The sequence below is a fragment of the Glossina fuscipes genome, unplaced genomic scaffold (genome assembly GCF_014805625.2).
Source record: "Glossina fuscipes isolate IAEA_lab_2018 unplaced genomic scaffold, Yale_Gfus_2 121, whole genome shotgun sequence".
NCBI classification, from domain to species: domain Eukaryota; kingdom Metazoa; phylum Arthropoda; class Insecta; order Diptera; family Glossinidae; genus Glossina; species Glossina fuscipes.
This window is the reverse complement of record NW_023998464.1, coordinates 1,875,530-1,898,432: the sequence shown is the minus strand read 5'-3', so window position 1 is coordinate 1,898,432 and position 22,903 is coordinate 1,875,530. Positions and strand designations below refer to the sequence as shown.

Here is a 22,903-nt window from a genome sequence, read left to right as displayed (position 1 = left end):
ATTTCTTATAGCTATTTATGAAGTTTTTGAATATTTTTTTTTGTGCGATTCTTTTTCTGCGGTCCCTATCCACCGCACAAAAACAGGTTGGACTGTATTTGAAAATTTGCGACCTGTTGGTGGAACACAAGTATATATACACAGACATCTGTCTGCGGACAGACAGGCTTAGATCGTTCCAAAAAGTGATTTTGAACCGATTGGTATAATAAGCGATGAACTTATCTTAAACCCTTCTGAGTTTTACGTTCGTCAACGTCCAACAAACTTGATGCTGCCTGTATCATAGGTGGTGTAGGGTATAAAATAATTGGGGAAAGAAAATTAAATTTAATTTAAGACCTTCCTGATTTTTAATAGTTTATTTTGCAGAACATACAAGCCGCAAAATTTCAGGTGCTTTGCTAAAATTTGGTGTTTTTCGGCCCAAGAACACACGTTATTAAAAATGGTTCGAATTGCGCTTCTTTTTCCACCATTTCCCATATAACGCCTGAATTCTTGAATTTATATACTCATTATAGACTAGTGTTGGGTATTTAATGGTGGGTCGTGACCTAGTGCAGTGTTTTTACTTTTTATTTAATAATTTAGAGGAATCCAAAAATAAGTTCCGGCATTTGTGCCAACTATAGCGATGAAAGCATTCAACTATGATTGGAATATTAACATTAAAAGATCAAAAATTTTGCCGATTTCGAGCCTGAAAATTCCCAGCTTTCGCATAAATTTCGTTCTATGGGTAGCACCACACTTGCGATTGCTTGAGATAATGTCCAAAAATTAGCGAAGCGGTTATGCGAAGAGTTTCTTACTATAGTAAAGACGGTACAACTGCCCGAGTCATTACCAGAAGACGTTATATTAAATTCTCTACCTCAAAATAGGGAAACTTACCTTGTAATTTTTTCTCGGTTTCCCAAAATTTTTGCAGCTCCGTGAAATATTTATCCAGAATGAAGACTTTTGAAAGGCCTAATGTGGCCATCGTTGATCAGCGTTTGCTTTTTATTACATCAGGCAATAAAATGGTAATCATTGAAGACGATTTAAAATCAAGGAATTTTACCACAAATTTTAACTAAACGACGCAAAGTTTAATGGATCAAAGAAAAAAAGCCAAAAAATTTGAAATTAAGTTTTTTCGGTTTTTGCACAAAGTTATTTACAGTTTGTGAAGGGGTTTCTTTGTTCGACGTTTCATGTTTTCTTAGCGAGAACGTTATTTTTTTTTTGTGTAAATTTTTTGTTTACAATCACTCTTAATTTTATTTTTTCTTGCGTCTCGCAATGCAACATGTATGCAATTAGCTTAACAAGACATATGGGAAGTTGTGCACCCGTTTGTGTTTGAAGAATACATATATCTTAGAGAAAATTTCCAAGTGCTAAGAAGAATCTATTAAATGAACTGTTGCCTGTACGGGTGCATTTTTATCAAACTGATTACCACGAGCCGTTATTTGTCATTCCGTCTTGTAACACGTGGAAATACTTGCGACCCGGCTTGGTGGAATATTCAAACAGATTCGTTGATGTTTCTGTAACCTGGAACATTTCAGGTTGTAAAAATTAATAAGGAAAGCTAAGTATTATCGCAAGTTTGTGGTTTAATTAATTGAAAAGTGCGTGTGTCCGGCCATAAACACGTCGAATGGATAACCGTTTAAAAAATTTTTTTCAAACGACTTACGACTTATAACAAGCATCCCTATCTAGTTTAAATAATTTTTTTGCCCTTTCCAATAATTGTCATGGAAACAGCCCTGACCAGTAAATGATATGTGAAAATTTAACAAGTAATTTTACGATTTTTAACACATATATGGCAGCACTGTTAACGCGCTCATATAATTTTTGAATAATACCGACGCTACGACAATTACAGTTTACGCTATGACAATTAGTTTACAGGTTACAGTTCAGTTACAGTACAGTTAGCGATGTTATTTTTGTTATTTTTTCAATTAATAGAAAAATCTGAGTTCCTCGCTTTGACTAAACACGTTAATATTTGATGAGAAGAAATACCGTTAGCATTGGCTTGAAAGACTGTCGAGAAAATAATTTGTGAGCGGTTTGCTAATTTTTAATAAAGTCGATGATGATGTGCGCTCTGATCGCCCGAAGTCGGTATTTGTTCCAGAAAACTTACGCGATCGCGATAGCTATGACATCCATATTTTAGGATACTTATGGAAAAGGAGCAAAGGATCAATGATCATCAAAGCAAATCAAATAGTATGTAGTGCGTAGTAATAGTAATGGTATTAGTAATAGTATTATAAGTGCGTTTGTATGCCGAAATTGCAAGAAACGTCAAGTTACACCGGAGACGCTTTAAGCGATGTGATAGACTCCATGTGGAGCATAAATTTTTTGTATTTGCTTTTTACTAAAGGCAGCCAGGAGTGAGAAGAGATAGATATCTGACATGTTTTAAAATATTTGACTTTTAGTAGTTGAGCACAGAAGATAGGAAATACAGTGATCTCGTGAGATTCATTCCTGTCTGGAGGGTAATAGAGTTACAGTATGAATCTTCATTTTATTAATTTCTTTCCGCTAGGTTAAAAGTGCTGCTCGTCTACAGCTAAGATAAAGCTAACAACCCGATGTATTCATTTAAGAGGCAGATGGCACACTTGATTGCAGTATAACAGGAGGACCGTCTCGTACGAAGCAATCGGCAAAGGGAGCTCATTTCGATCTAACCTGGTTTGCGCATTGTGCGAATTGCCCGAATTTCTAAGTTCACTTCATAATAAGTGCGAAGATTATGCCTAACCCTAATCTAAGTACGTTTTTTTTTTTCTTTATCAGAAACCACGTCACGATTTGACTCTTAATCAGGTACGCGAATCCATTTGGAAATGTAATAATTATCACAAAATTCTGGTTCAAAGTTTAAAAGTGACTCAAAGTCAACATATAGCGAGATTAGGGTTAAAGTATTTTTATAGAAGTGGGAGTCGTCTCTAATAACAATCAATGGCCGGTTGTTAACAAACTCAATATAAAGAAATGGTTTTTTGCAGAGCGTTTTGCGCAATCGTCTCTCAGTTGTAAGTCTGTCGCAAAAAGATTGCTGGCAATGGTTAAACTCAAAATTGAATATGCCTCACTTTTGCATTCTATACAGAATATTTTATGTGTATATATACAATAAACGTATTGCCCTCCGCTGAAAGTCTACGACTTATCTGAAGCAGCATTCTTGGATATTTGTTTTTCGATCGGGTTTTGTACATGTTTTTTTTTCAGTTTTTGTATTTTTTTTGTTTTTTTCTTTTTGTTTACTTTTCATAGGATTCCTTTTTTGTTTCTTTTTTGTTTTATTCGAAGATCGTTGCTTTTTGTACTTATGGTTTGTACGCTAAAAGATTTTGTGTGTAGCTTTTCATGTGCGTTCCTCGCAATGTTATGCTGAGTTTTGTATTCTTATTTATGTATTCCTTAGACACATACGAATGCAAAAACAAAAGATGAAAAACCAGTCAAAAAGTTAAGCTTAAAACGATATGTGTTGCTTATGCTACTGGTCCTCTTCCTCTCTTTCTCTACTTCTCTCTTCTCATCTGTCATTCGTTTTTTTTTTTTTTTTTTTTTTTTTTTTTTTGTTTCTAAATATGCACACACATAGATTCCTGTGAATTCATAACCAACCAGTCTCTTGTACAACGAGTTGTTTTTCGTACTCCCCAAGCTAAAGGTTTCAAATCAATTTCATATTTAGCAGAATGACCGCGTAGGTATCATATCATAAAGCCACTCAAAAGTCGACAATGCCTAACTTAATTCACGAATACCTTTTCAAAAATTTATTGATAATGTGCTTTTTTGTAGTTATTTTTCAAAATTTTGGATTCAAAACGTTTTTTTTAGACATTGTGCTTAACTTTTTTAATGCTTTGCACAATTTTTCATTTTTATTTAATTCTCTCTATACATATAATTTGTTTTTCACTATGATTTCACATACGCCTGCACACGCGTCAACGAAGGCGTTTTAATCACTTTCAAAGTTCAACTCCAACTGATTTTGAATTTTACTTCGAAAAAACTTATATTACATTATATACATCAACCAATTGTCAACCTGATCTTATAGCTCACACTTGCTAACACACACTCAGCTTCTTTCTAAACCGGCTTTATTTTCACGTTTCTCTTTTTCTCTCTTCTGTTTACTTTAAGGAAAAGAGAAAAAAACAAGAATATTTATATACATGCATACAGAAGCGCACATACGTATACACTTCAAGACAAAACTATAATAACTTTTGCTTAACAACTTTTTCTACAAAGTATTCCGAAATTTAACGGTTTTTCCATTCATTTTCATTCGATTTTATTCAATTTATTTATTATTATTATTATTATTATTAATTTCGCCAGAGAAATAAATTCTAAGACTAAACTCTTAAAAGCACTAGCATCTAAAGGCTATCGGCTTTTATTATTAAAAACTCTACCGCACTTGAGATTCGAACCCACGACCATTGACTTGCTAGTCGAGATTCCTCGCCTTCGGCTACTCAGGCGGTGGCTAAAATTTAATAACATCGTTCACATTAGAAAGCACTTCTAGAAAGAATATTTAGTTACTCGCTATTATAATTTCTTCTAATTGGAAAGAAGTCCCTAAGCATCTAAAGTTGTAAGTTTCGGGAAAAATGGGAATATATTACAGAATTCATCACAAGGTCTTGGTTGTAATTATACCACATACCAATTGCATTGCAGAGTATATTAAGTTTGTGCGGACTTAGTACAGACTGCCTTTTCATTATATCGATCGATCCAAAATCATTTCTTGAACCGACGTAAGTATGTCTGCCCATGATTTTTCGATGAAATTTGGTACACTGACGCGCTCTCGTTTTGGGGTGAACCCAGCTATAAAGCTCGCCTTATGTAACCGTCCCTACGAAAAGTAGCATTGAGAGAAAGTGTTTCGCGCAAATTTATAAGATAAATCACTTGTGAATGCATTGAGAGGCAGTGTTCCGCGCAGTCACGTCAAGTACAACTTTGTGATGGCGTCTGTTTGTGTACAAGAATTATCAGAAACTAGAAAGAAAATTAACAAATTTTCATTATTTTCGTGAGGGTTAAATCTCGTAAATGACAAAAATAATCCTTTTGCAATATAATATTCAGAGCTTTGGACGCAATGCTGACATTTTCCATTTTTTTTCTAAATTTAAAAGCAGTAAATTTTTTGTAGCGAAAATTTCTCATCTAATGAAAATGCATCGGATCTGAAAATCTCGAAATGCCGTCCTTATGATGATGATGAAGTTGTCGTGGTCATAATTATTTTAAAAACAACCAATCCAAGGCCTAATATTGTGAAAGTGTTTGCCCTCTTTCCATCTAATGTTCCATTTCAATTCTACTTTAAAGACGAAATAGAAAGACTTTCTGATTTTCTGGGTGGTTTTCATAACGTAGTCCTGGATGGTGATTTTAACTCAAGACCCACTGGTTTTGGTGATTTGATTTCGAGCAACAGGAGAAAGGCCCTTTCCATTGTAAAACTGTACTTTCTTTAGTTGTTCTAATAAACGTACAGTCACTTTTTTTGCACGCTGATTGTGGTCCGATCATCGGAAGTTCGTTGGATCCGACTTTTTTAAATTCTACTCAATTAATTTCTCAGCGGGAAATTACGAATGATGCTTGTTTAGGTAACAGCTGCCGTCTTTCCACCAGTTTTGAAACTGACGAGAATTGATTCATAAAAATTAACGGCTTTATATCTCATAAGTTTTTACTAGATTGCTTGTCTAATGTTAACTTAGATTCTGAAATTTCCTCAATTCAAAAAATATTTCAAACGGAAAATAGAAATGCTAAAACAAATCTGTAAACAACGAAACTTTTCTGCCAAAACCATGGTGGAAAGCTTCATTTTCTGCTATCCTCGCAGATTGCACGCTTCCAGACAAAAATTTTCAATATACGCGAATTCTACCAATTGAAAGTGGCATTTCAAGGGAGTTCAAAAAGAATGGAAAGTGGCGGTAAGGAAAGCGAAAAGGAAGCATTGGATTCTTTCAATTTAAGAATTGCGCCTTAACGGCAACAAATGGCTTTTTTGAAAGTTCTTAAATGGTCATCGTCAGACTAAGAGAACTGGGAATGAAGCCAACAACAAGCTGCACCTACGTTTGTTTGTTGACTGGAACCTAGATTGCTGTTACTTCCTTATAATTATCTGACGCAGGCATGCCATCTTCTTTTTAGATGAACTTACGACTATTTTGCTGCGGGATGTGACGGGATTAAATACGATATGATCAAAGTTCTCTCTGATCAAAATCTGTGTGCCTCTTTGAATGCCATATACAAATGTTTGATTAAAAACATCATTTCAGACGAATGGCGTCGTACACAATTATTCCGATTCCGACGGTCGGCAAGAATCGTGACAAGTTGGTTAATTATAGATCCATCTTCCTCATTTTGGTTCTAATGAAGATTGCAAATTCCATCAATCTCGATCTAACATCGTCTATCTAGTTACTTACCTTCGTACGGGGCTTTACTCAACAAAAGCACTCACAATTTACAAAACATTTATCCGCTCAAAAATAGAATATTCTCTCTTCACTACTTGCAACCTCCCTAATCTACCAAGAGGGTTACCTGAGCTTTAGTTCTTACAGCTAAAAAAATTGTGAAAATCAAAAATTTTTATCAGATGAGGCCTCTTAGATTTAGAGCGTTGTTCTAAACTGTCAATGGCTTGCTTTTCTCGATCTGTTTTTTTTCCAAACTAATTATTCTATCTCCACAACTAATTTTCAATATTTTAAACTCAACTTACGAGCAATCATTCACTTTCTGACCAGAAAAACCACGTAATTCGTGATTTATAGTCCTTAACAAAGGATATCTACCGCAACCGCAACGACCACGGAAATCATCCAGGTCTAAAGCCCACACCATGGCGCCACCGAGACGCATTCTTCTGATATACTGAGATTTACGACGTGTACGTTCTCCATCGTCGTAAAAAACCCGCTGATTACCTCTACAAGCATACGGACCAATACGACCTTCAGAATCACGCATTACCGTCCAACCGCCATTGCTAATCTCTTAAATTATTTCGTAATAAATAAAAAGCCTCTGTACCTTGTGTAGAGACCAGCGCGACCAGGGCCAAGAGGTTCATTTAGAATCTTCAGCAAGTGTAAATGCTTGGCCATACAAAGGTATACCCATTTCGCTATTTTTCCAGAGTGTTTGCAACTGTTTACAACTGTTTAAGACTGTTTAAGACTGTTTAATGACATTAAGCGTTTGTAAGGCAAAAAGAGCAATTTTTAATATTTCATAGCAAAAATCGGTCAGTAAAAGGAATATTGCAATTAAATTAACTGTGCCAAATTTGGACAACACAAATCTATTTTTTAACCCCTACATACAAGTTCTTATAAAAAGAGAGCCGCAAAGCCTAATTTACAGTGCTTCACGACGAAAAGGGATAAAGACTACTTGGAACTTAATTTTATTTCCATATAAGGTATTAGCTTTATAGCTGTGGGCGCTGGATTCTCCATGGCCTGTGGAGCTTCTTCTCGCTTGGATCATGATCTTTTTCTTTCATTGTCGTAGGTTTCATCACTAGTTATTAAACGTTGAAGGAATGGCTCGAGTTCATTCGCCCAATTAAATTTTGTTGAGTCAAGTCTGGCGGTACCCACACATCAAGTTATTTTTTGTGACCAGCTTTTTGCAGATGGTTGAGTACTGTTTTGTGATTGATGTTTAAGTCTCTGGCAATAGCGTGACTGCTTATATGACGTTCTTGTTCGACCATTTCATTCATTTTTTCCATGATTGGCCGTCCACTTCGGGGAGCGAGTCTAGTTTTACCGACCGGAAACGATTGAACCATCTTTTGGCTATTGCTTTTGATAACGTATCTTGCCCATAAGGAGCACATATTTCTTCGCGAACCTGTGCAGCATTTGTACCTGTCGGAATAGAATTGTGAAATGTAGCGCGGTTTTCCCGACAGCTCACTCATCTCCTGAGCAATGTATTTACGACATATATTAAATTTTTAATTTACGATCTCCGGTCTCGGATCTGTACTATTTATTTTTTTGATATGAAATTAATGTAAATTTTACATTTTTTTAGCCAAAAACGAAACGAAAAATATACAAGAATTTTAAACAAACGGCGACATCACCTGCGATGACTCGAAGCCGATGGGTGTCAAGGCATTGTTCGACAGGACGACCGAGGCTGTGAATGCAGTCCCCCCGAAGGCCCTAGACGTCGTCGAGGCAGAAGCGGCGGACGTGGGCGTCGTCGTGGCAAACACAGCGGGCGTAGAAGAAGAAGAACAGTTCCGAACGCCCTAAAGGAGGCAGACGCGTTGTTATCAACAACATATGTGGTTGATTTATTAAACGGTAGTTGTAATAAATGAATAAATATTTTCAATTAAATTCAAGGCGTTATCATTAAAATTATTATCTAAATGATTTACATATCGAATGCGATTCTCCTTCGAAAACTTATTAGTTATAAAAAGGGAAAAGTTTTTATGAATAAAGCAAGTAAAACCCCCGAAAATATTAAACGTAACTAAGGTAACAAGAGAGCCACAATCTCTATAAGAATAGAAATACGAATAGTTAACCAGGGTTAACTTAGTCCTAATTTATGACTAAGGCGGTACGAGGGTTAGCTGAGTGTGCCATTGATTCCCATGAGAATGATGGAGGCGTTGACGATACCGCTGAACTGGCAGAAAATTAGAAGCGTTTCGTGGCCCTGCATAGTTTTCAACCAATATACCGGCTCTTTAGAGAATAAACGCATAATCTAACCGGGCTTTAGAGAAAATAGCGTATATCTTCTCAGTAATTTGTATAAAAATTCCAAACATGTGAGAATAAGCGTCCACACTTGTGTTTACGTACATGTTATCAATAATTTGTATAAAAATGCCAACCATCTGAGAATAAGCATGAGCGTATATGTTGTATAAAAATGCCACCCATCTGAGAATATTTTTCAATAATTGAACATGTATTTGTATAATCTAATGGCGCTTTAGAGAATAAGCGTATAATCTAACCGCGCTTTAGACAAAATAGCTTACATGTTCTCAGTAATTTGTATAAAAATGAGAATACGGGTTTAAGAGGCAAGTTTTTAAGTGACATGTATATTTAAAAAGTTTTTTAATAAAAAAAATTTGCAAATAATTCTAAAAGTATGCTAAGTAAAAGGATGTTAAGTTTGTTTAAACCACTGTTTTAAAGTTGTAGCCTACTTTTAGGGCCTTTACGAAATTCTTTCAACTAATTGAGGTAACCGCAAACTAATTATTTCTCAAAATTTGATATGAAAAAATGTTTATTTGTATATTTTTCATTAACACTTTCCTATAAACATAATGCATAATGATTTCTTTTTATTTAATTTGTGCTAAGCTGTAAAAATTTTATTTAGTTAACTTCGTAAGATCCGCAGATAACAGGACTAAGCAATCCCGTTTTTTTTTATTATCACACTACGGAAGCTGTTTACAAATGACCAAATACACTAAAATCCAATTTGGCAGCTCAAGTGTAAAGTTCAATAAAGAAATCTGTGCGAACATTAAAACTACATTGATTAAGAAGCATGTAACAAACAAAGGATAACATGGAATTGATCAAAGTTGTGAAATGAATTGAAACTAAACGAGTCCCTTTTATGCTTATGCAGGCTTTGTGAAATTTATATTGGACAATGTGCACAACTTTGCCTTTGCTTTGTGTTAGCAAATGCAACAACCTCTGTTTATGTTGGAATTTTTGGTTTTGTTCCATTCCATTGTGGCACTTCGGCAATGCACAGTAAACTCTACTCTCTACGATTCTTAAATGCACACACATTTCCGTCTTCCGCACACGCATTGAATAATTTTACAAAATTCGAAAAATTGTTCGACGTACTAACATAACTGTGACTGATTACATTTATACATTTCGATCGGGAAATTTAATTAAGTTCTTCACCATTTTCTACATTAAATCTTCTAATATTATAACGTCACTGTTTGATTTTAACAAGAATTTCATCAAAGCATCCAATAAAGAACGAAATGGGCTGTTTCGTCAACAACAACACTAATTCTAATTGATTTTTGTAAAGGCAGTCCTAATCCAAGGTTAAATAGAGTTGGTCTTCAACCAATAGATGGGTAGTTATGATTTTTATTATCAGTATTACTGCAACCAAAGCTTCTATGCTATGCTACTTGTGGTGTAGGCGTATATTAAGTTTGTGCAGATGTATATAGCACCCAAAAGAGCTTGAACCACCATTTATAATGCTGATCTATTCTAAATTACTTTCTGAACCGATCCAAGCTTGTCTGGCTGCCCGTTCGTGTGTCTTTCTATCTTGTGTCCAATTTGCAGATCGCAATTTTTAATGTGTTTAGATAAAGTTTGGCGTAAGGACAATCGCTATCAAAAATTGGACCACTTTTTCGATCACTTCTCACACCATGCATACCGCATAGTCTTCACTTAAGCAAAAATTTATAATTGCCGAATGTTTGGCAATAACGGACATATACATGAACAAGCAAGAAAATTAAATTCGGCACGTTTCACGCCAAAAAAAGACAAAAGAAGTAAAAGAACAAACTTCTCATACTCGATAATAGGGAGTGGTCGCAGTTGATATCTTCCATTTTCAAATTAAAAGTTTCTCTCATATAGCCACGTAGGCGTTGCAGGTGTGTCCTTTCACTAGTTTAGGTCAATTCGAAATTCCTTTGTAAATTTGTAGACAATGTGCTCATCTTTGCTGACGGTAAAATGATTCCCACAAATACTACAAAGTTGCACAAACAGCAATAAAGGCGGACAGATAGGCGGGGATGCTTAGGTTCTTTCCGAATTTGAAGCTGGCCGAGAATTCATACACTTTATGAGATTTTTGATGTTTGATTCTGCGCGTTATAAAGGTACTGAAGAAAAATATAAATTTTGATATATCGTAGCATTGGGTGGGCGCAGTCAATGTTTCCCATTTCCCATACAAGCACTCATAGAACATACATTCAATTTTTTTGCAAATTTGTGTGCTTTAGTTTATTAGTAATGAACAAAAAAATATATTTCGTTACTCTTGAAAAGCAGAGGTATTGTCAGTTTATGTGGTAGTGTAGACGTATCCCTTCTTCTATTTAGCCCATCTTCAATACTAACCTCTGTGGAAGAACGTTCAATGTTCATTCAGGAGGATGCTTACGGCAGACGTTACGCAGAGGGCCAGAGGGACAGACGGACATGTTTAAATCGATTCAGAATTTGATGCCCCTCAAGAAATGGTCTCTGATGTTTCCTTCTGCCTATTGCGAATGTTTGACAAAAGGTGATGGGTGAATGGGTGATGGGTATAAAAAAAATTAAAAAAAAAAATTCCCGTTAATATTAATCATATATGCTTATATATACATAAGTTTATGTTATAGGTAATGATAACTCTTTCGAAAAATATTATACAAGTAATTTACATAACATATAACATAAGCAGCCACTCGCTTCTTTATCGTAAAATAGACAAGAACTACTTCAAATTACGATTTTTGTAGATATATAAACGGCTCACAGTTGTGTAGTATAATAATAATAACAATAACAGCATAAAAATATGTTAGCCTAGTTCCTATTTGTGTCAATTGTTTGCAGTCAATCAAAGTCGAAGTAAAGATTATTGCAGTGTAATTAGTGTTTACGACTTTCTTTGTTTTCTTTCCTGGCCGTTTTATTGTTTATAGGAGACGCATCAATAATGTATTCTGGAATATTTTAAAGCCTGATGAAAAAGTTCGAAATTGATTTTTAAGAGAGAATGGATACTAATGGTAGATACAGCACAACCTCTTAGCAACCTTAGAAACGTTTCCAAAAAGAAAAAGTATTGGCTTTTATTTGTTACAGAAGAAGAAAGTGAGAAAGCGAACACAGAATATAGTGTTCTTACCAAAGCGATTCAGCCTCGCAGCTGATGCGAATGGTACGCTTGCATCTGCCAAGATTCTCAGAATAATTCCACTTTTCGTTCCCACAAATGTCGACATTTTTGTTGATAGAAAAAGTGTCCGCACATTTCGATATGTGCTGTTACTATGACTGCTTATCTTTGCCAAATTTCCGAGCTATGACATGTGTGGTAGAGTACACGTGGCATTATGGGCAATTTCTGCTTTCATATTTACTTACGCAGCATATGAGTAAGACCAATAATTGCGTACTTATTGTTCCCAACAAGTACAGGAAAGGAATGAAGGGTTCATTTTAAGTGAGTCTTAAAATGACATTCTTTTCCTAATGTCATACGATTAAGATGACTGATCGATTTTCATCATCGTAAAGTAGAAATGCTAAGAAAACAAAAATAATAATAAGAATGGCATGTGTTTCTTACCTGTCTTGAGAGTAGGGAAATCGTTTGCATATTTTATTTTACGCTTCCCCAACGGCAACGTATAAATAGCAGTTCGTTGAGCGAAACGTTGCACGCTTTCATCGGCGACGTTGATAGTTGGGACGGATGGCAAAGAGCATTTTTGATTAGACGAGCTTTTCGTCTTAGAATGTTTTTCCGATGACGAAGTATTTGAGTTGCTAGAACAATGCAAAATGAATTAATTAATTAGCGTAAAAAGGGCTTACTAACTAAAAGGGCTTGCTGCTAACCTGATTGCTTTGTAATATTGGCAAAAGAAATCGGGTCGTAATTTATAATGTTGTATATACTTTTCACAGGTACGTATGAATGTAGGATCTTCAGCCAATGGAATAATAGTAAATTTCGATTTTTGCTTCGCAGCACAGCAGACCACCATATTGCATTTACTGTTGACATTTTCACTGTTTTCGTTTTTGACAATGTCGTCTTGCTTTAAATGTTCAGTGAATAATAAATATGGGAACTTATCAGTCTCGAGATCGGGAATATTATTAAAAAATTCATCAATTTTTCGAAGAGCAATGTTACTACTGTCGCCATCAGCGGCACCTGCGCAACTGGCACAACTACCTTTGCTGCTTCGATACTTGGATTTGATCTGCGATTCCTTTGGTCTTTTGCTAATACTTTTCAAATTATTGTTGCTATTGTTGTTATATTCAGTGGACAGGGATGAATTATGACTTATGTTTGCGACCGCTGAGTCCAATGAGTTTAAACGTTGTTTGTAATCCTCATATGTTTCATCAGGGAGCAACATATCATTTTTATTAAAGCCGTTCTCCTTCTTTTTGTTTATTATTGTTTTTATCTTTTCTTGTTAGGTTGGCAATTTCTAGTCATTCTTAGAATCCAATTGGGGATCATCTGTAAATGTATAAGAATTGCCACGTTACTCACGCTGTGTGGTCTCAATTAATTTTCCAGTACGGCTAAAATTCTTTTTTTCAATGACCATAACTTCTCAAAGGCATGTTAATTTTGCCTTTCAGTGCGCGCCTAACAAACTAACAAAGTTATTTCTTAGGTGACTAGCATTGAGAGTATAAGTGGATGTAGTTTTAATCCTCGCCTGTTCTGGTATACAAATGACGACAGTGACTTCAACTATTTGCATAGGTAAGGAATAAAGAAAGTAGAAAATAGGCGCCTACTGCATCTGGAGATCGTTAGCTTGGATATGTCAATAAATTTTGCGGAAAGCTTACATAGCATATATTGCTTCTATCTGTCCAACTAAATGTATGTATGTTCTCTTCCAAGAATGATTCCTAATACAGCAATTCCATCATCTTTTGCTGCCGTTTTTTCTTCTTTTTTTTTTTTTTTTTTTTTTTTTTTGGTTGTTCTTATCTAAATATCAATTGCAATGTTTTTTTTATATGAAAAGGCAAAAACAATTTGCCAGCAATGACCAATGGGAAGTTGGAGAGATGAAAATAAATTTGAAATTCGTGCGCCATGCTGCTACATTTAGGTTTGCGTACGTACGTACGTGTGGATGTAAGCGCACATGCATGTATGCAATGTTTGTATGGAGTGTGGGACATTTAATAGAATTTGTCTTTCGTACAAATTTATTTGTTGTGCTCATTTGTACTTTTTACGTTATAATAGGTTCTTCATGCAATTTGGCAGATGCAGACCGATCTTTCAACTTGCGAACGTTTGCTTCACATTTTTTTTTCTAAGCCTTTTTATCTAAAAATTTATATGTATGTACGTGGATATAATTAAAATTTTTAAATCATGTTTTCATAAGAAACGAAAAAATTCTGTATATAACTTAGGAGACGAGATCGCTTCGAAAAACCTGATTATCTGCGTGCACGCGTTTACACTCTCCCTTTTTTAAAAACAAAAGCAAAAAAGTTATTTATCTTACGGGACGACTACGTGAAAACCGCAAAAAAGAAGTCATGAATACAACATCACATAACATACTTTTTACGATACCCAAAATGGTAATGCTATCATCAGGCTAAAGAAGCTAAACACTTTTTCAATGAAAGATACAACGCAAATGGCTGAAGAGGACTCTTTGAAATAAAAATCGCGTGCATTTTTTCATACGCAGTTGTTATCATTTGTTGTAGATACCACTAAATGAGGAAAAATGTCAATGCGTCGCAAACCGATCACTAATGAATTTTAATAAATATGACATACGCGAAAATGGTCGAACACGGTTTGTACCCTTTACACAACGCCGTATAATAAATGAATACATTTATATATACATTTGTTTTGTGTCCACTTAGCCAAACATTAAAGTAAGAGATATGTATTAAGGTTATCGTCTCGTTTGTAACATGGAAACTAGTCATGATATAATTAATTAACGTGGAATTCGTCCATTCGATAGTTTCTCTCTCATCTCTCATCTATAGTTCCAAACCTATTGTTAAAACCACAAAAACCAAGCGACATAATGGAAAACGGAAATATTTCTGTAGCATATGTCCAAAGATCACACCTAAAAGTGCGCTCTCTCGAAAACACCGTAAATAGTTGGACCAAATGAAAAAAATCCCATAAACATATTGTTAATAATAACCCATTTGCATCGATCCTCAGTTAATACCAAGATGCGACTGAAATCTTCTCCATTTCGGTTTCTCATTTCGTTTTTTTTTTTTTTAATATTAAATAATATTACATTTTTTGTGCACCAAGACGTCTGTCTGCGTGTGAAGCACTTGGAATTGAAGGTGAGAAGGGGGATGGTACTGGCACACGTCTTGGTTTGAAAGTGCAAGCATCTAAAAAGGTGGGGTAAATCACTGCTGGTAAGTTATTTCAAGGCTGGTCAAGACGATTGAAGAACAATCAGTTGCGGTGTGTAGTCGCGTTATGCAGGCATTTGTCCAAGACAATTGAGGGACAACGCTGACAACGCCGATAATTCCCTTTAAGGGACTTAATTGGGATTCAAATCTCTTGCCTGCATATACCTACGTATATATTAGTAGGACACAACGCGCATTACGCAGATGCCCAAACTTATAGAGAAATTTGGACAAATTGTCATCGTCTAAAATTATTTCGCGATTCTCCGACATTACCTAGGTATTCCCGCTCGCCGGTGTGGATGGTGCGGATGCAGTGGAACATTTTCCGTACCCCGTTAGTTCGCCCTAGGGCTGGAGGGGCTGGAGTCAAAGTAGATTGTTTTAATGGCAAAATAGTGCCCAGGAAGTAGTAGCATTATTAAAATTTTTACGTAAACTCATAAAAGTTTACCCAAAATCTCACAGCAGAAGCGCTGTATTTTTTCCAAGCTTTCGAGGAGTCCGAATATTCGCATACACGCATACAAAAATCAATGATAATGTTATACACAATGTTTAACTTTGAAAAAGTATTTTTGTTTGCTAAATTGCTTGACGACATTAACATGTTTCGGTAAAGAAGAAAAGTTTCCGTCAATAGATCATTGATGATCTGCGCAAATGACGTTTTTTATAAGTTCTGGCAATGGTATACCTTCCCTAACAAAGTACTTCGTAGCATACAAAAGAATAAACGACAATTCGCAGAATTTTATTTGTACTGATATCCCTCATCGTCAACTACGAAGATCTAAATTGGCGGTCATACTTTATATGGATAATCACCTACCAAACAGGGATTCTATGTAAGTACAGCAGAAATCCATAGGACGACTTACATTGCGGAATCGAAAAAAGGGGCAACTTGCCAGTGTCTGTACCAATATCGTCCACCTTTAACTTAGATGAGTTAAATTGATGGTCATATCTTGTCTCGGCCATTGCCTACCAAGGGGCACTTGATATAAGCATAGCGGAAGCTCTTACAAGAGGCTTACATTGCGAAAACGAAAAGGTGCAACTTCTCAGTAAATTGCACATATTCTCTAGAAATCACAAGACATTAACAATCGCTACTAAACCATGTAAATAGATAGTAAATTTAAGGTAGCAAATATGCCCTTGTTTAACAATCTGTTCGACAAAAATACTTGTTATCGAGCGTGCGGTCAGAATGAAAAAGAATGCATTAAAATTCTAAACAACGTTGCCCTTTAGTGAATATTTTATTCGACACATAAACTCCTCCTTCAGTCGCATAAATAAGAAATCTCTAAGAGTGACAAGCACTACCCCAACAACAAGGCACGCGAAGTTCTATTAGGATTATATGCTTTGAAAAGTGACGTTAATGAGAAATTCAAACAAATTCAACCTGATATTATGAAGTAATTTACAGGTTCAAAATAACAATAAATATTCATTGAAGAGGAGTAGCTGTTAATTGTTAAATAACCGACACGACGACACTCATACTAGAGAAGAAGAGGGCAAGTGCTTTTACAAACACATGCTAATACTTATAGATAGTTAATAGCGTTACCGTTAAAGTGATTCAACGCAAACATAATATATTACATGAATACAAAAATAAATAAATATCTTCTCTCAGACAAAGTTACATTTAACAATGAGATCAGCGTCATAGTAGCAGAGTGCATCTTTTTAAAGAAACATTTCACAATTGGCGGAATTTATGAATAAACACTGAAGAAAAAGAGGGAGAACCACCTGCGTGTATAATAAATTTCTTTTCCTAAATCAGCTTTTTCCATTCGCGCGCTTCGTTCAATGAATCTCAGTACGCAGGAATAGTTAAGTATTGACAGCAAGATTTGCTGGTATCCTCTACTCTTTATCCATCAAATGTCATAAATTATACTATTTTTTTTTTTTTTTTTTTTTGTTTTCTCAAATCAAATAAACCATAAAAGAATAACGAACGATCTCACATATATTTTTAAGCTTGAAATTTTGAAAAGGCAAAAAGATTAGTAACATGATGTAAAACAAGCTCAGCGCAAGAGCTAATCGTTAAAAGCTAAATAATCAAATTTAGTATCGTCAACTTTTTTCATTAAAGGAGTATTTTTCCGCCTATTTGGAGCGTTTTCTTACATTTAAGGTTTAATTGTTAATGTTTCCATTAGAGAAGTATTTTTTCTTCATCTACTTATATTATGCCCCGCACCAATTTTGGTGCAGTATATTCAGCAGAATATTATGCAGAAAGACTGAAGATGAACTCATCTTTTATAAGACCGATCTAAGCTTGTTTGTCTGTCTGACTATCCTGTTTTCTTGTGTTCAACGATCGCGATTTTTTAATGAAATTCGGTACATCGACATTTTTTAAAACGAAGAATGAACGCTCTTAAAAATAGTTCGGATGGGACCATTTCTTCGATGTGTTCCAATATACCAACATATTTTGAAAAGTCTTGATGTGAATAACTGCATTAAGTAAAGCGGTGTGGAGTAATGGTAATGTAATTGTGGACCGTGCCACACTGCAGCTTCTTCACTTGGCTTGAATTCTAATCAAAGAAAAATTCAACCTTTTTGCCTCGGAATGAGTTAGTTCTAAATAAAGCATAAAAAGAGTTTGGAGGAGTAGATTTGCAAGGTCCAAATTCACTAAAATATCAATTATTTTCATCTAAAAAAAATAGACTTTATTGCCATGTAAATAAAACTCTGCTTTTCATGAGGATCGTTTTATGAGAAAGGATGCGAACATAGATCGTCATTGCCCAAAAGTATGCACAGTTTATATATCAAATGTTCCGTGTGATATAAGTTTCGTTACAATATACTAAAAAGTAGACCTTGAATATATCTATATAAAAGCTTCTCTTTGTAAAAATATTTAGATGGAAAAGCGCTGAAAAAGTGGTCCTATCTGATCCAAACTACCTAAACACCTCCTTATCAAATTTGCCAAAGTGAAGGCATTGTTGCAATAAGTTGTTCATAACAAACGACTCAAGCAGTTTGTGTTGTGCTTCGTCTGGCAAGTATGTATACTATCGAGTAACCCTTTTGGATTAAACCCTTTTGTAAACTGAAACCTCTTTTTACTTAACCAACTTGCTCCATATTATTCTAATATGCAAAAGGAATGTTGCCTTTAGGCAACATTGAACATGAATGTGCCACAGTGAACATGAAATTTTAAAATAGTTTAACAAAAACTCGTCTCATATCCGCAATGTAATCTGTCATAAAGCCTAAAAAATACATGCATACAATGTACCGCTCTGCTTCATCTCTTTTCGTCATAAAGTGACAAGACTTATACTTTTACAAAAGCGCACTTTTCAAGAGAGTCTTTCCATGGAGAGCGGCCCAAATCGCACACTGACGCGGTCCACATTAAGTAGAGTTAACTGTTTTTGTTGTAAAACACCAAAAGCTAATCTTGGTCTACTTCGCAGTCTTTAAAACTAGAACTCTTTGCCACGGATTACGTGATTTTTCCTAGGAACGCTTATATGGGAGAATAATAAGAAAAGAGTCCAATTCACTCTCAAAACACTCAAACACTCAAAAATAGCTCGTGACAAAAAGGGTCCGATCCAATCCATTTTCAATAGATATAAAACACATCAGTGTACCAAATTGCAAACTATGTTGACAATTGCGACCAGTAAGGTGAATAAAAAATATATAGATAGACATTAGACGGACAGACGGATTACATTAACTCAAGCAATAATTCTAAAATGTGCATAAACCTTTCCTATCACGGGTGGTACAGGGTAATAAACTAAACCAACTTAACTAAACACGCGAAAATCGGTTTGTTGTTAACTTTCGCTTGATAAGAATCATTTTTATTCAATTTTAAATGAGTGAAAATCAAGCATCGCGGAAGTTTTTAAAATTATGAATCTACTATTTCGAAAGATTTGATGAAAGACCATTTAACATACATGCTTAAATTGATTCAGAAAATGCTTCTGCACCGATCGGTATTATACAAGGTATGTCTATCTGGAGCCCTTCTAAGCTTTACTTACGTAGGCATAAAGTTAACATATCCTGAACCACAACTGCGAGAGAGTGTAAAAAAGGTCCCCAGAGCAAAATAATCAGTAATTAAGTCACACGCAAGAATACTACGTTGACTATTAAAAGTGCTATCGAACCTCTATGATTACCCAGACAGGTATTTAAGTTTTGAAACGCATGCGTTCTAAGACACTTACGTATGATATTTGTTAGCACTATGTAGGCCAGACATTTGACAAATGACTATTGACGATATGTAGCTTCTGATGTGGGTAAATAGTGCCAGCAAGCTTCATATAAATGTTGGTCTTCCCTACAGTTTGCATTCTGCAACAAGTCTATGTCTCCAAAGATATATTCAAAGCTATCGATGTATTTTTTCTGCATACGATGATACTTCAGAGGCAGAAATTGCGAACTCACAAAAAATAACTCAACTAATAAAATCAAAAATAATTAAAATTAATTAATTAAACATATACCCAAACGATAAGCCATTTAACACGGAAGACCGTTTCCAGAATAATGTCGAATATTTGAGTAGAGTTCGCAATAAATAAGCGTGGGTAATGCTTTTAAAAACATTCTATCTTGGCACCCAATACTAAGTCTTCAAATTTCGGTTATACACGAAAAATAAATATATAAATTATGCTGACCCTAATGGCAGAGGCGCCATATTCCTGGAAAATTCTATGTCGGCCGCAAAATTTGAAAGTTGTCTTTCCAAATCAAAAGGGAGGATAACAACTGATCAATGGCCTGTATAAAACCTATGTAACACAGTGTTTTTGAGGGCGACATTCCCAATAGGTGGAAGACTGAGGCACTTGTTCCTATTCCAAAGTCGCATCGGACTATCGTCCAACCTCTCTGCTATCTTGTCTTTTAAACTTATTGGAAAATATTATGGCATCTAGACTATCTTGAATTTCACAAACTACATTGCTTGGAAAGGCCATGCACATGTTGACACTATTGGCTAACTTAGCAAAATGCTTGTTTTAAGCAAGCTTGAGTGTGGTGCTCAAAATTTATGGCATTAGATGCAAATCTAATGTCAAGATCTTTAAATCGGTCTATCGCGAAGCCCTTTGAGAAAGTATCTATACTTTTCGCACGGCGCCCTTCATCAACATCTTAGCTGGGACTGGTCTCCCAGCTTTAGGGAATAGACTTTATGAATAAAAAGTCAAAATCATGCCCAAGCTTTTTAACTCAAATAAAGCTATACTCGGCGAAGATGCGAAAAAAGATTCTATTGCAAAGAACATTGAAAGCTCACAATACGCAATTGACTACTGTCTTTATGCCGCAAAGGAATTGAACCTTCGCTTAACAATTTTCTACCATCTTGGTCTTAAAACTCTCTATAGAAAAATGATGGCATTCCAACTAACATCTTGAGGAATCTAAACTATTGGGGAAGGTGACAGTTGGAATCTCCTCTATCCAGACGTCTCTTAAACTGACGGTCTGTCGCTTGCACTTAGCAGATGCTTCAGGACGCAAGTGCTTCAACTTTCACAAGTTACCAGGCGAAGTCAGGGCTATAAGAATCTTGCTCATAAAAATGCACCCAAAACTCTTATTGTCACCGATAGTCTGTCTGTGTTAAAAGCTACCCGAAATCCTGCCACTTTAAGCTGGTGCGCCATTAACAAATTAAGGAATACCAGTACAACGTGCGGTGATAAAATTAAACGCTTGGGTGTCGGTTTATTTGGAAATGAGCAAGCTGATCAAACGGCGACGTCTGCTGCTTCTGCACCTCTACTTATGGACGATATCAAGGAAAACTTGGACCTTTAAAGATACACTAGAAGGAAAATTAAGGAGAAAATTATGGAAGGCAATCTACAATACTATCATCAGCACTACTCCTCTGTTAACCATCACCTTGTTCCCCCATTATATCCAACAAATATTGACAAAATCAAGATCGACACTTTTGCGAGAATTTCGTACAATTGCAACGCACCAATAGATCTTAAAGAAATCTTCTTCTTCAATCTGCAATAGCGGACTAATTCTTACAGAAAAGCAGATTCTTCGTGACCGCCTAAGTTGTTCTTCTATTAGAAGAATCGCATCCGGAACGTTTAATTCTGTGGACATCTTGAAATCAGCTACGGAACGTAATGTAATTGTAATAATAATAAGAGAAGTGAGTAAATAGATACAACAAAACAGCCATTAGACCAATCATTAGCACACTGCATGGGCTCACCCTGCTTGGTTCAAGGCAACAAAGTTCAATTCAAGTTAATCCATATCATCTAAATTTTTAGATAAGAACAGAATTTATCACAGGAATTGACAATAATCAATGCGAGTAGATTAATGTGTCATCTAACACACACTCACACTCACACACACACACACACACACATACACACACACACACATAGAAGCACATAAAAACTTTAACACACTACTTATCTGTACGCAGTGTCTATCTGGAAACTTGCGCGCATATATAAGGTATTTTCAGTTTCTTCGTTCAGAAATACGTTGAGTAACTGTAATTTAAAGCGGAAAAGTGATTTTAGTTGGGATTTAGTATTTCGAAAGTAGAAACGTAACGTTTCCATTGGTTTCCTTCTTGGCCTTTTTGGTCTGCAATTGAAGCAATCTTCGCTTATCTAATGGAAAAATCAGCAGAGACACAATAAAATACTCGAATATTTATGACCAAAATCGTTTAAATAAATTGTCTAATCGAGTTTAATGCACTTTAGAAAAAGGCGCACACATGCTCTTAGACACACACACATGTATTTATATATATATATATATATATATATATATATGTTAAGCTAACTTAGAAGGAATGATTTTTCCGGGCACATATGCGTAACATAATAAGTTTAACAATATGTCACAAAGCATAACAGCTTGACAAACTGTAACAGCAACAAACAGCTTGCAATGAGCAGAGGTCGTTCCGAAAGAATAAATGCAGGAGGAAAACGTACAAAAGAGAGGAGTATAGAGTGCAACTAATTGCTTGTATGCATTTTCGCCTTCAGTTGTCTGATTTTGTCTTTGGTGCTTTTTTTTTTTCTTAAGGCAGTAGACATTCCCGTAGGATAGAATAGAATCACGTGTGACTTTGTTCATTTGTGTTCGTATGCGTTTGATTTTAGATCTGTGCAAATAAGGAATGACGGTAGCTTTTTATAAAATCCAATAACAAATTGATAGGCTCAGCTTAAGCAGACAGATAACCACTGCGAACGGCAGCCAAAGATTTATTTGAAAATGATACACTTGTCCGCTTTGTTGTTAACTGTCTCTGCTATTATGAGCAAAACTGTTAGAACAATTATGTAACACACATTCAAGGAGAGACTTGAAGACTTTTAAAGTATATGTATATTGTATGCCTACGTATGTATCGCACGCCAGTGTATTGTTTTTGGCGAGCGTGTGTCAGTTAATTCAATTAAAATTGTTTCTATTTTACAAACATCGTATGAATGTCAAGCTCAAGACAGTAGTAGACGTTCTTTAAACATCTTTTGTGCCTAAAATAGTTCCGGTGAAGA

At 35.4% G+C, this 22,903-nt stretch overlaps 2 protein-coding genes across 9 annotated transcripts in view; both read right to left on the bottom strand.

Moving 5' to 3' along the window:
- Positions 1–22,903, bottom strand: part of LOC119640394 (unconventional myosin-IXb) — a 73,091-nt gene that overhangs the window by 22,692 nt on the left and 27,496 nt on the right. For 3 of the 8 annotated variants that reach the window (XM_038038394.1, XM_038038392.1, XM_038038393.1), the window contains exons 2-3: positions 12,735–13,374; positions 12,463–12,662 (exon numbers count right to left, since the gene is read on the bottom strand). In XM_038038394.1, the coding sequence (XP_037894322.1) occupies positions 12,463–12,662; positions 12,735–13,267 (733 nt within the window). In that variant the 5' untranslated portion in view covers positions 13,268–13,374. The other 5 variants (XM_038038400.1, XM_038038398.1, XM_038038395.1 and 2 more) reach the window with 4 other exon arrangements.
- LOC119640395 (probable chitinase 10) lies at positions 6,592–7,208 on the bottom strand. The gene has a single exon (XM_038038401.1). The coding sequence runs from the start codon at positions 7,081–7,083 to the stop codon at positions 6,832–6,834; it is 252 nt and encodes an 83-aa protein (XP_037894329.1). The 5' UTR covers positions 7,084–7,208; the 3' UTR covers positions 6,592–6,831.

Excerpts from the sequence above, each read along its gene's own strand:
- LOC119640395 (XM_038038401.1), bottom strand. The coding sequence starts at position 7,083 with ATGCGTGATTCTGAAGGTCGTATTGGTCCGTATGCTTGTAGAGGTAAT.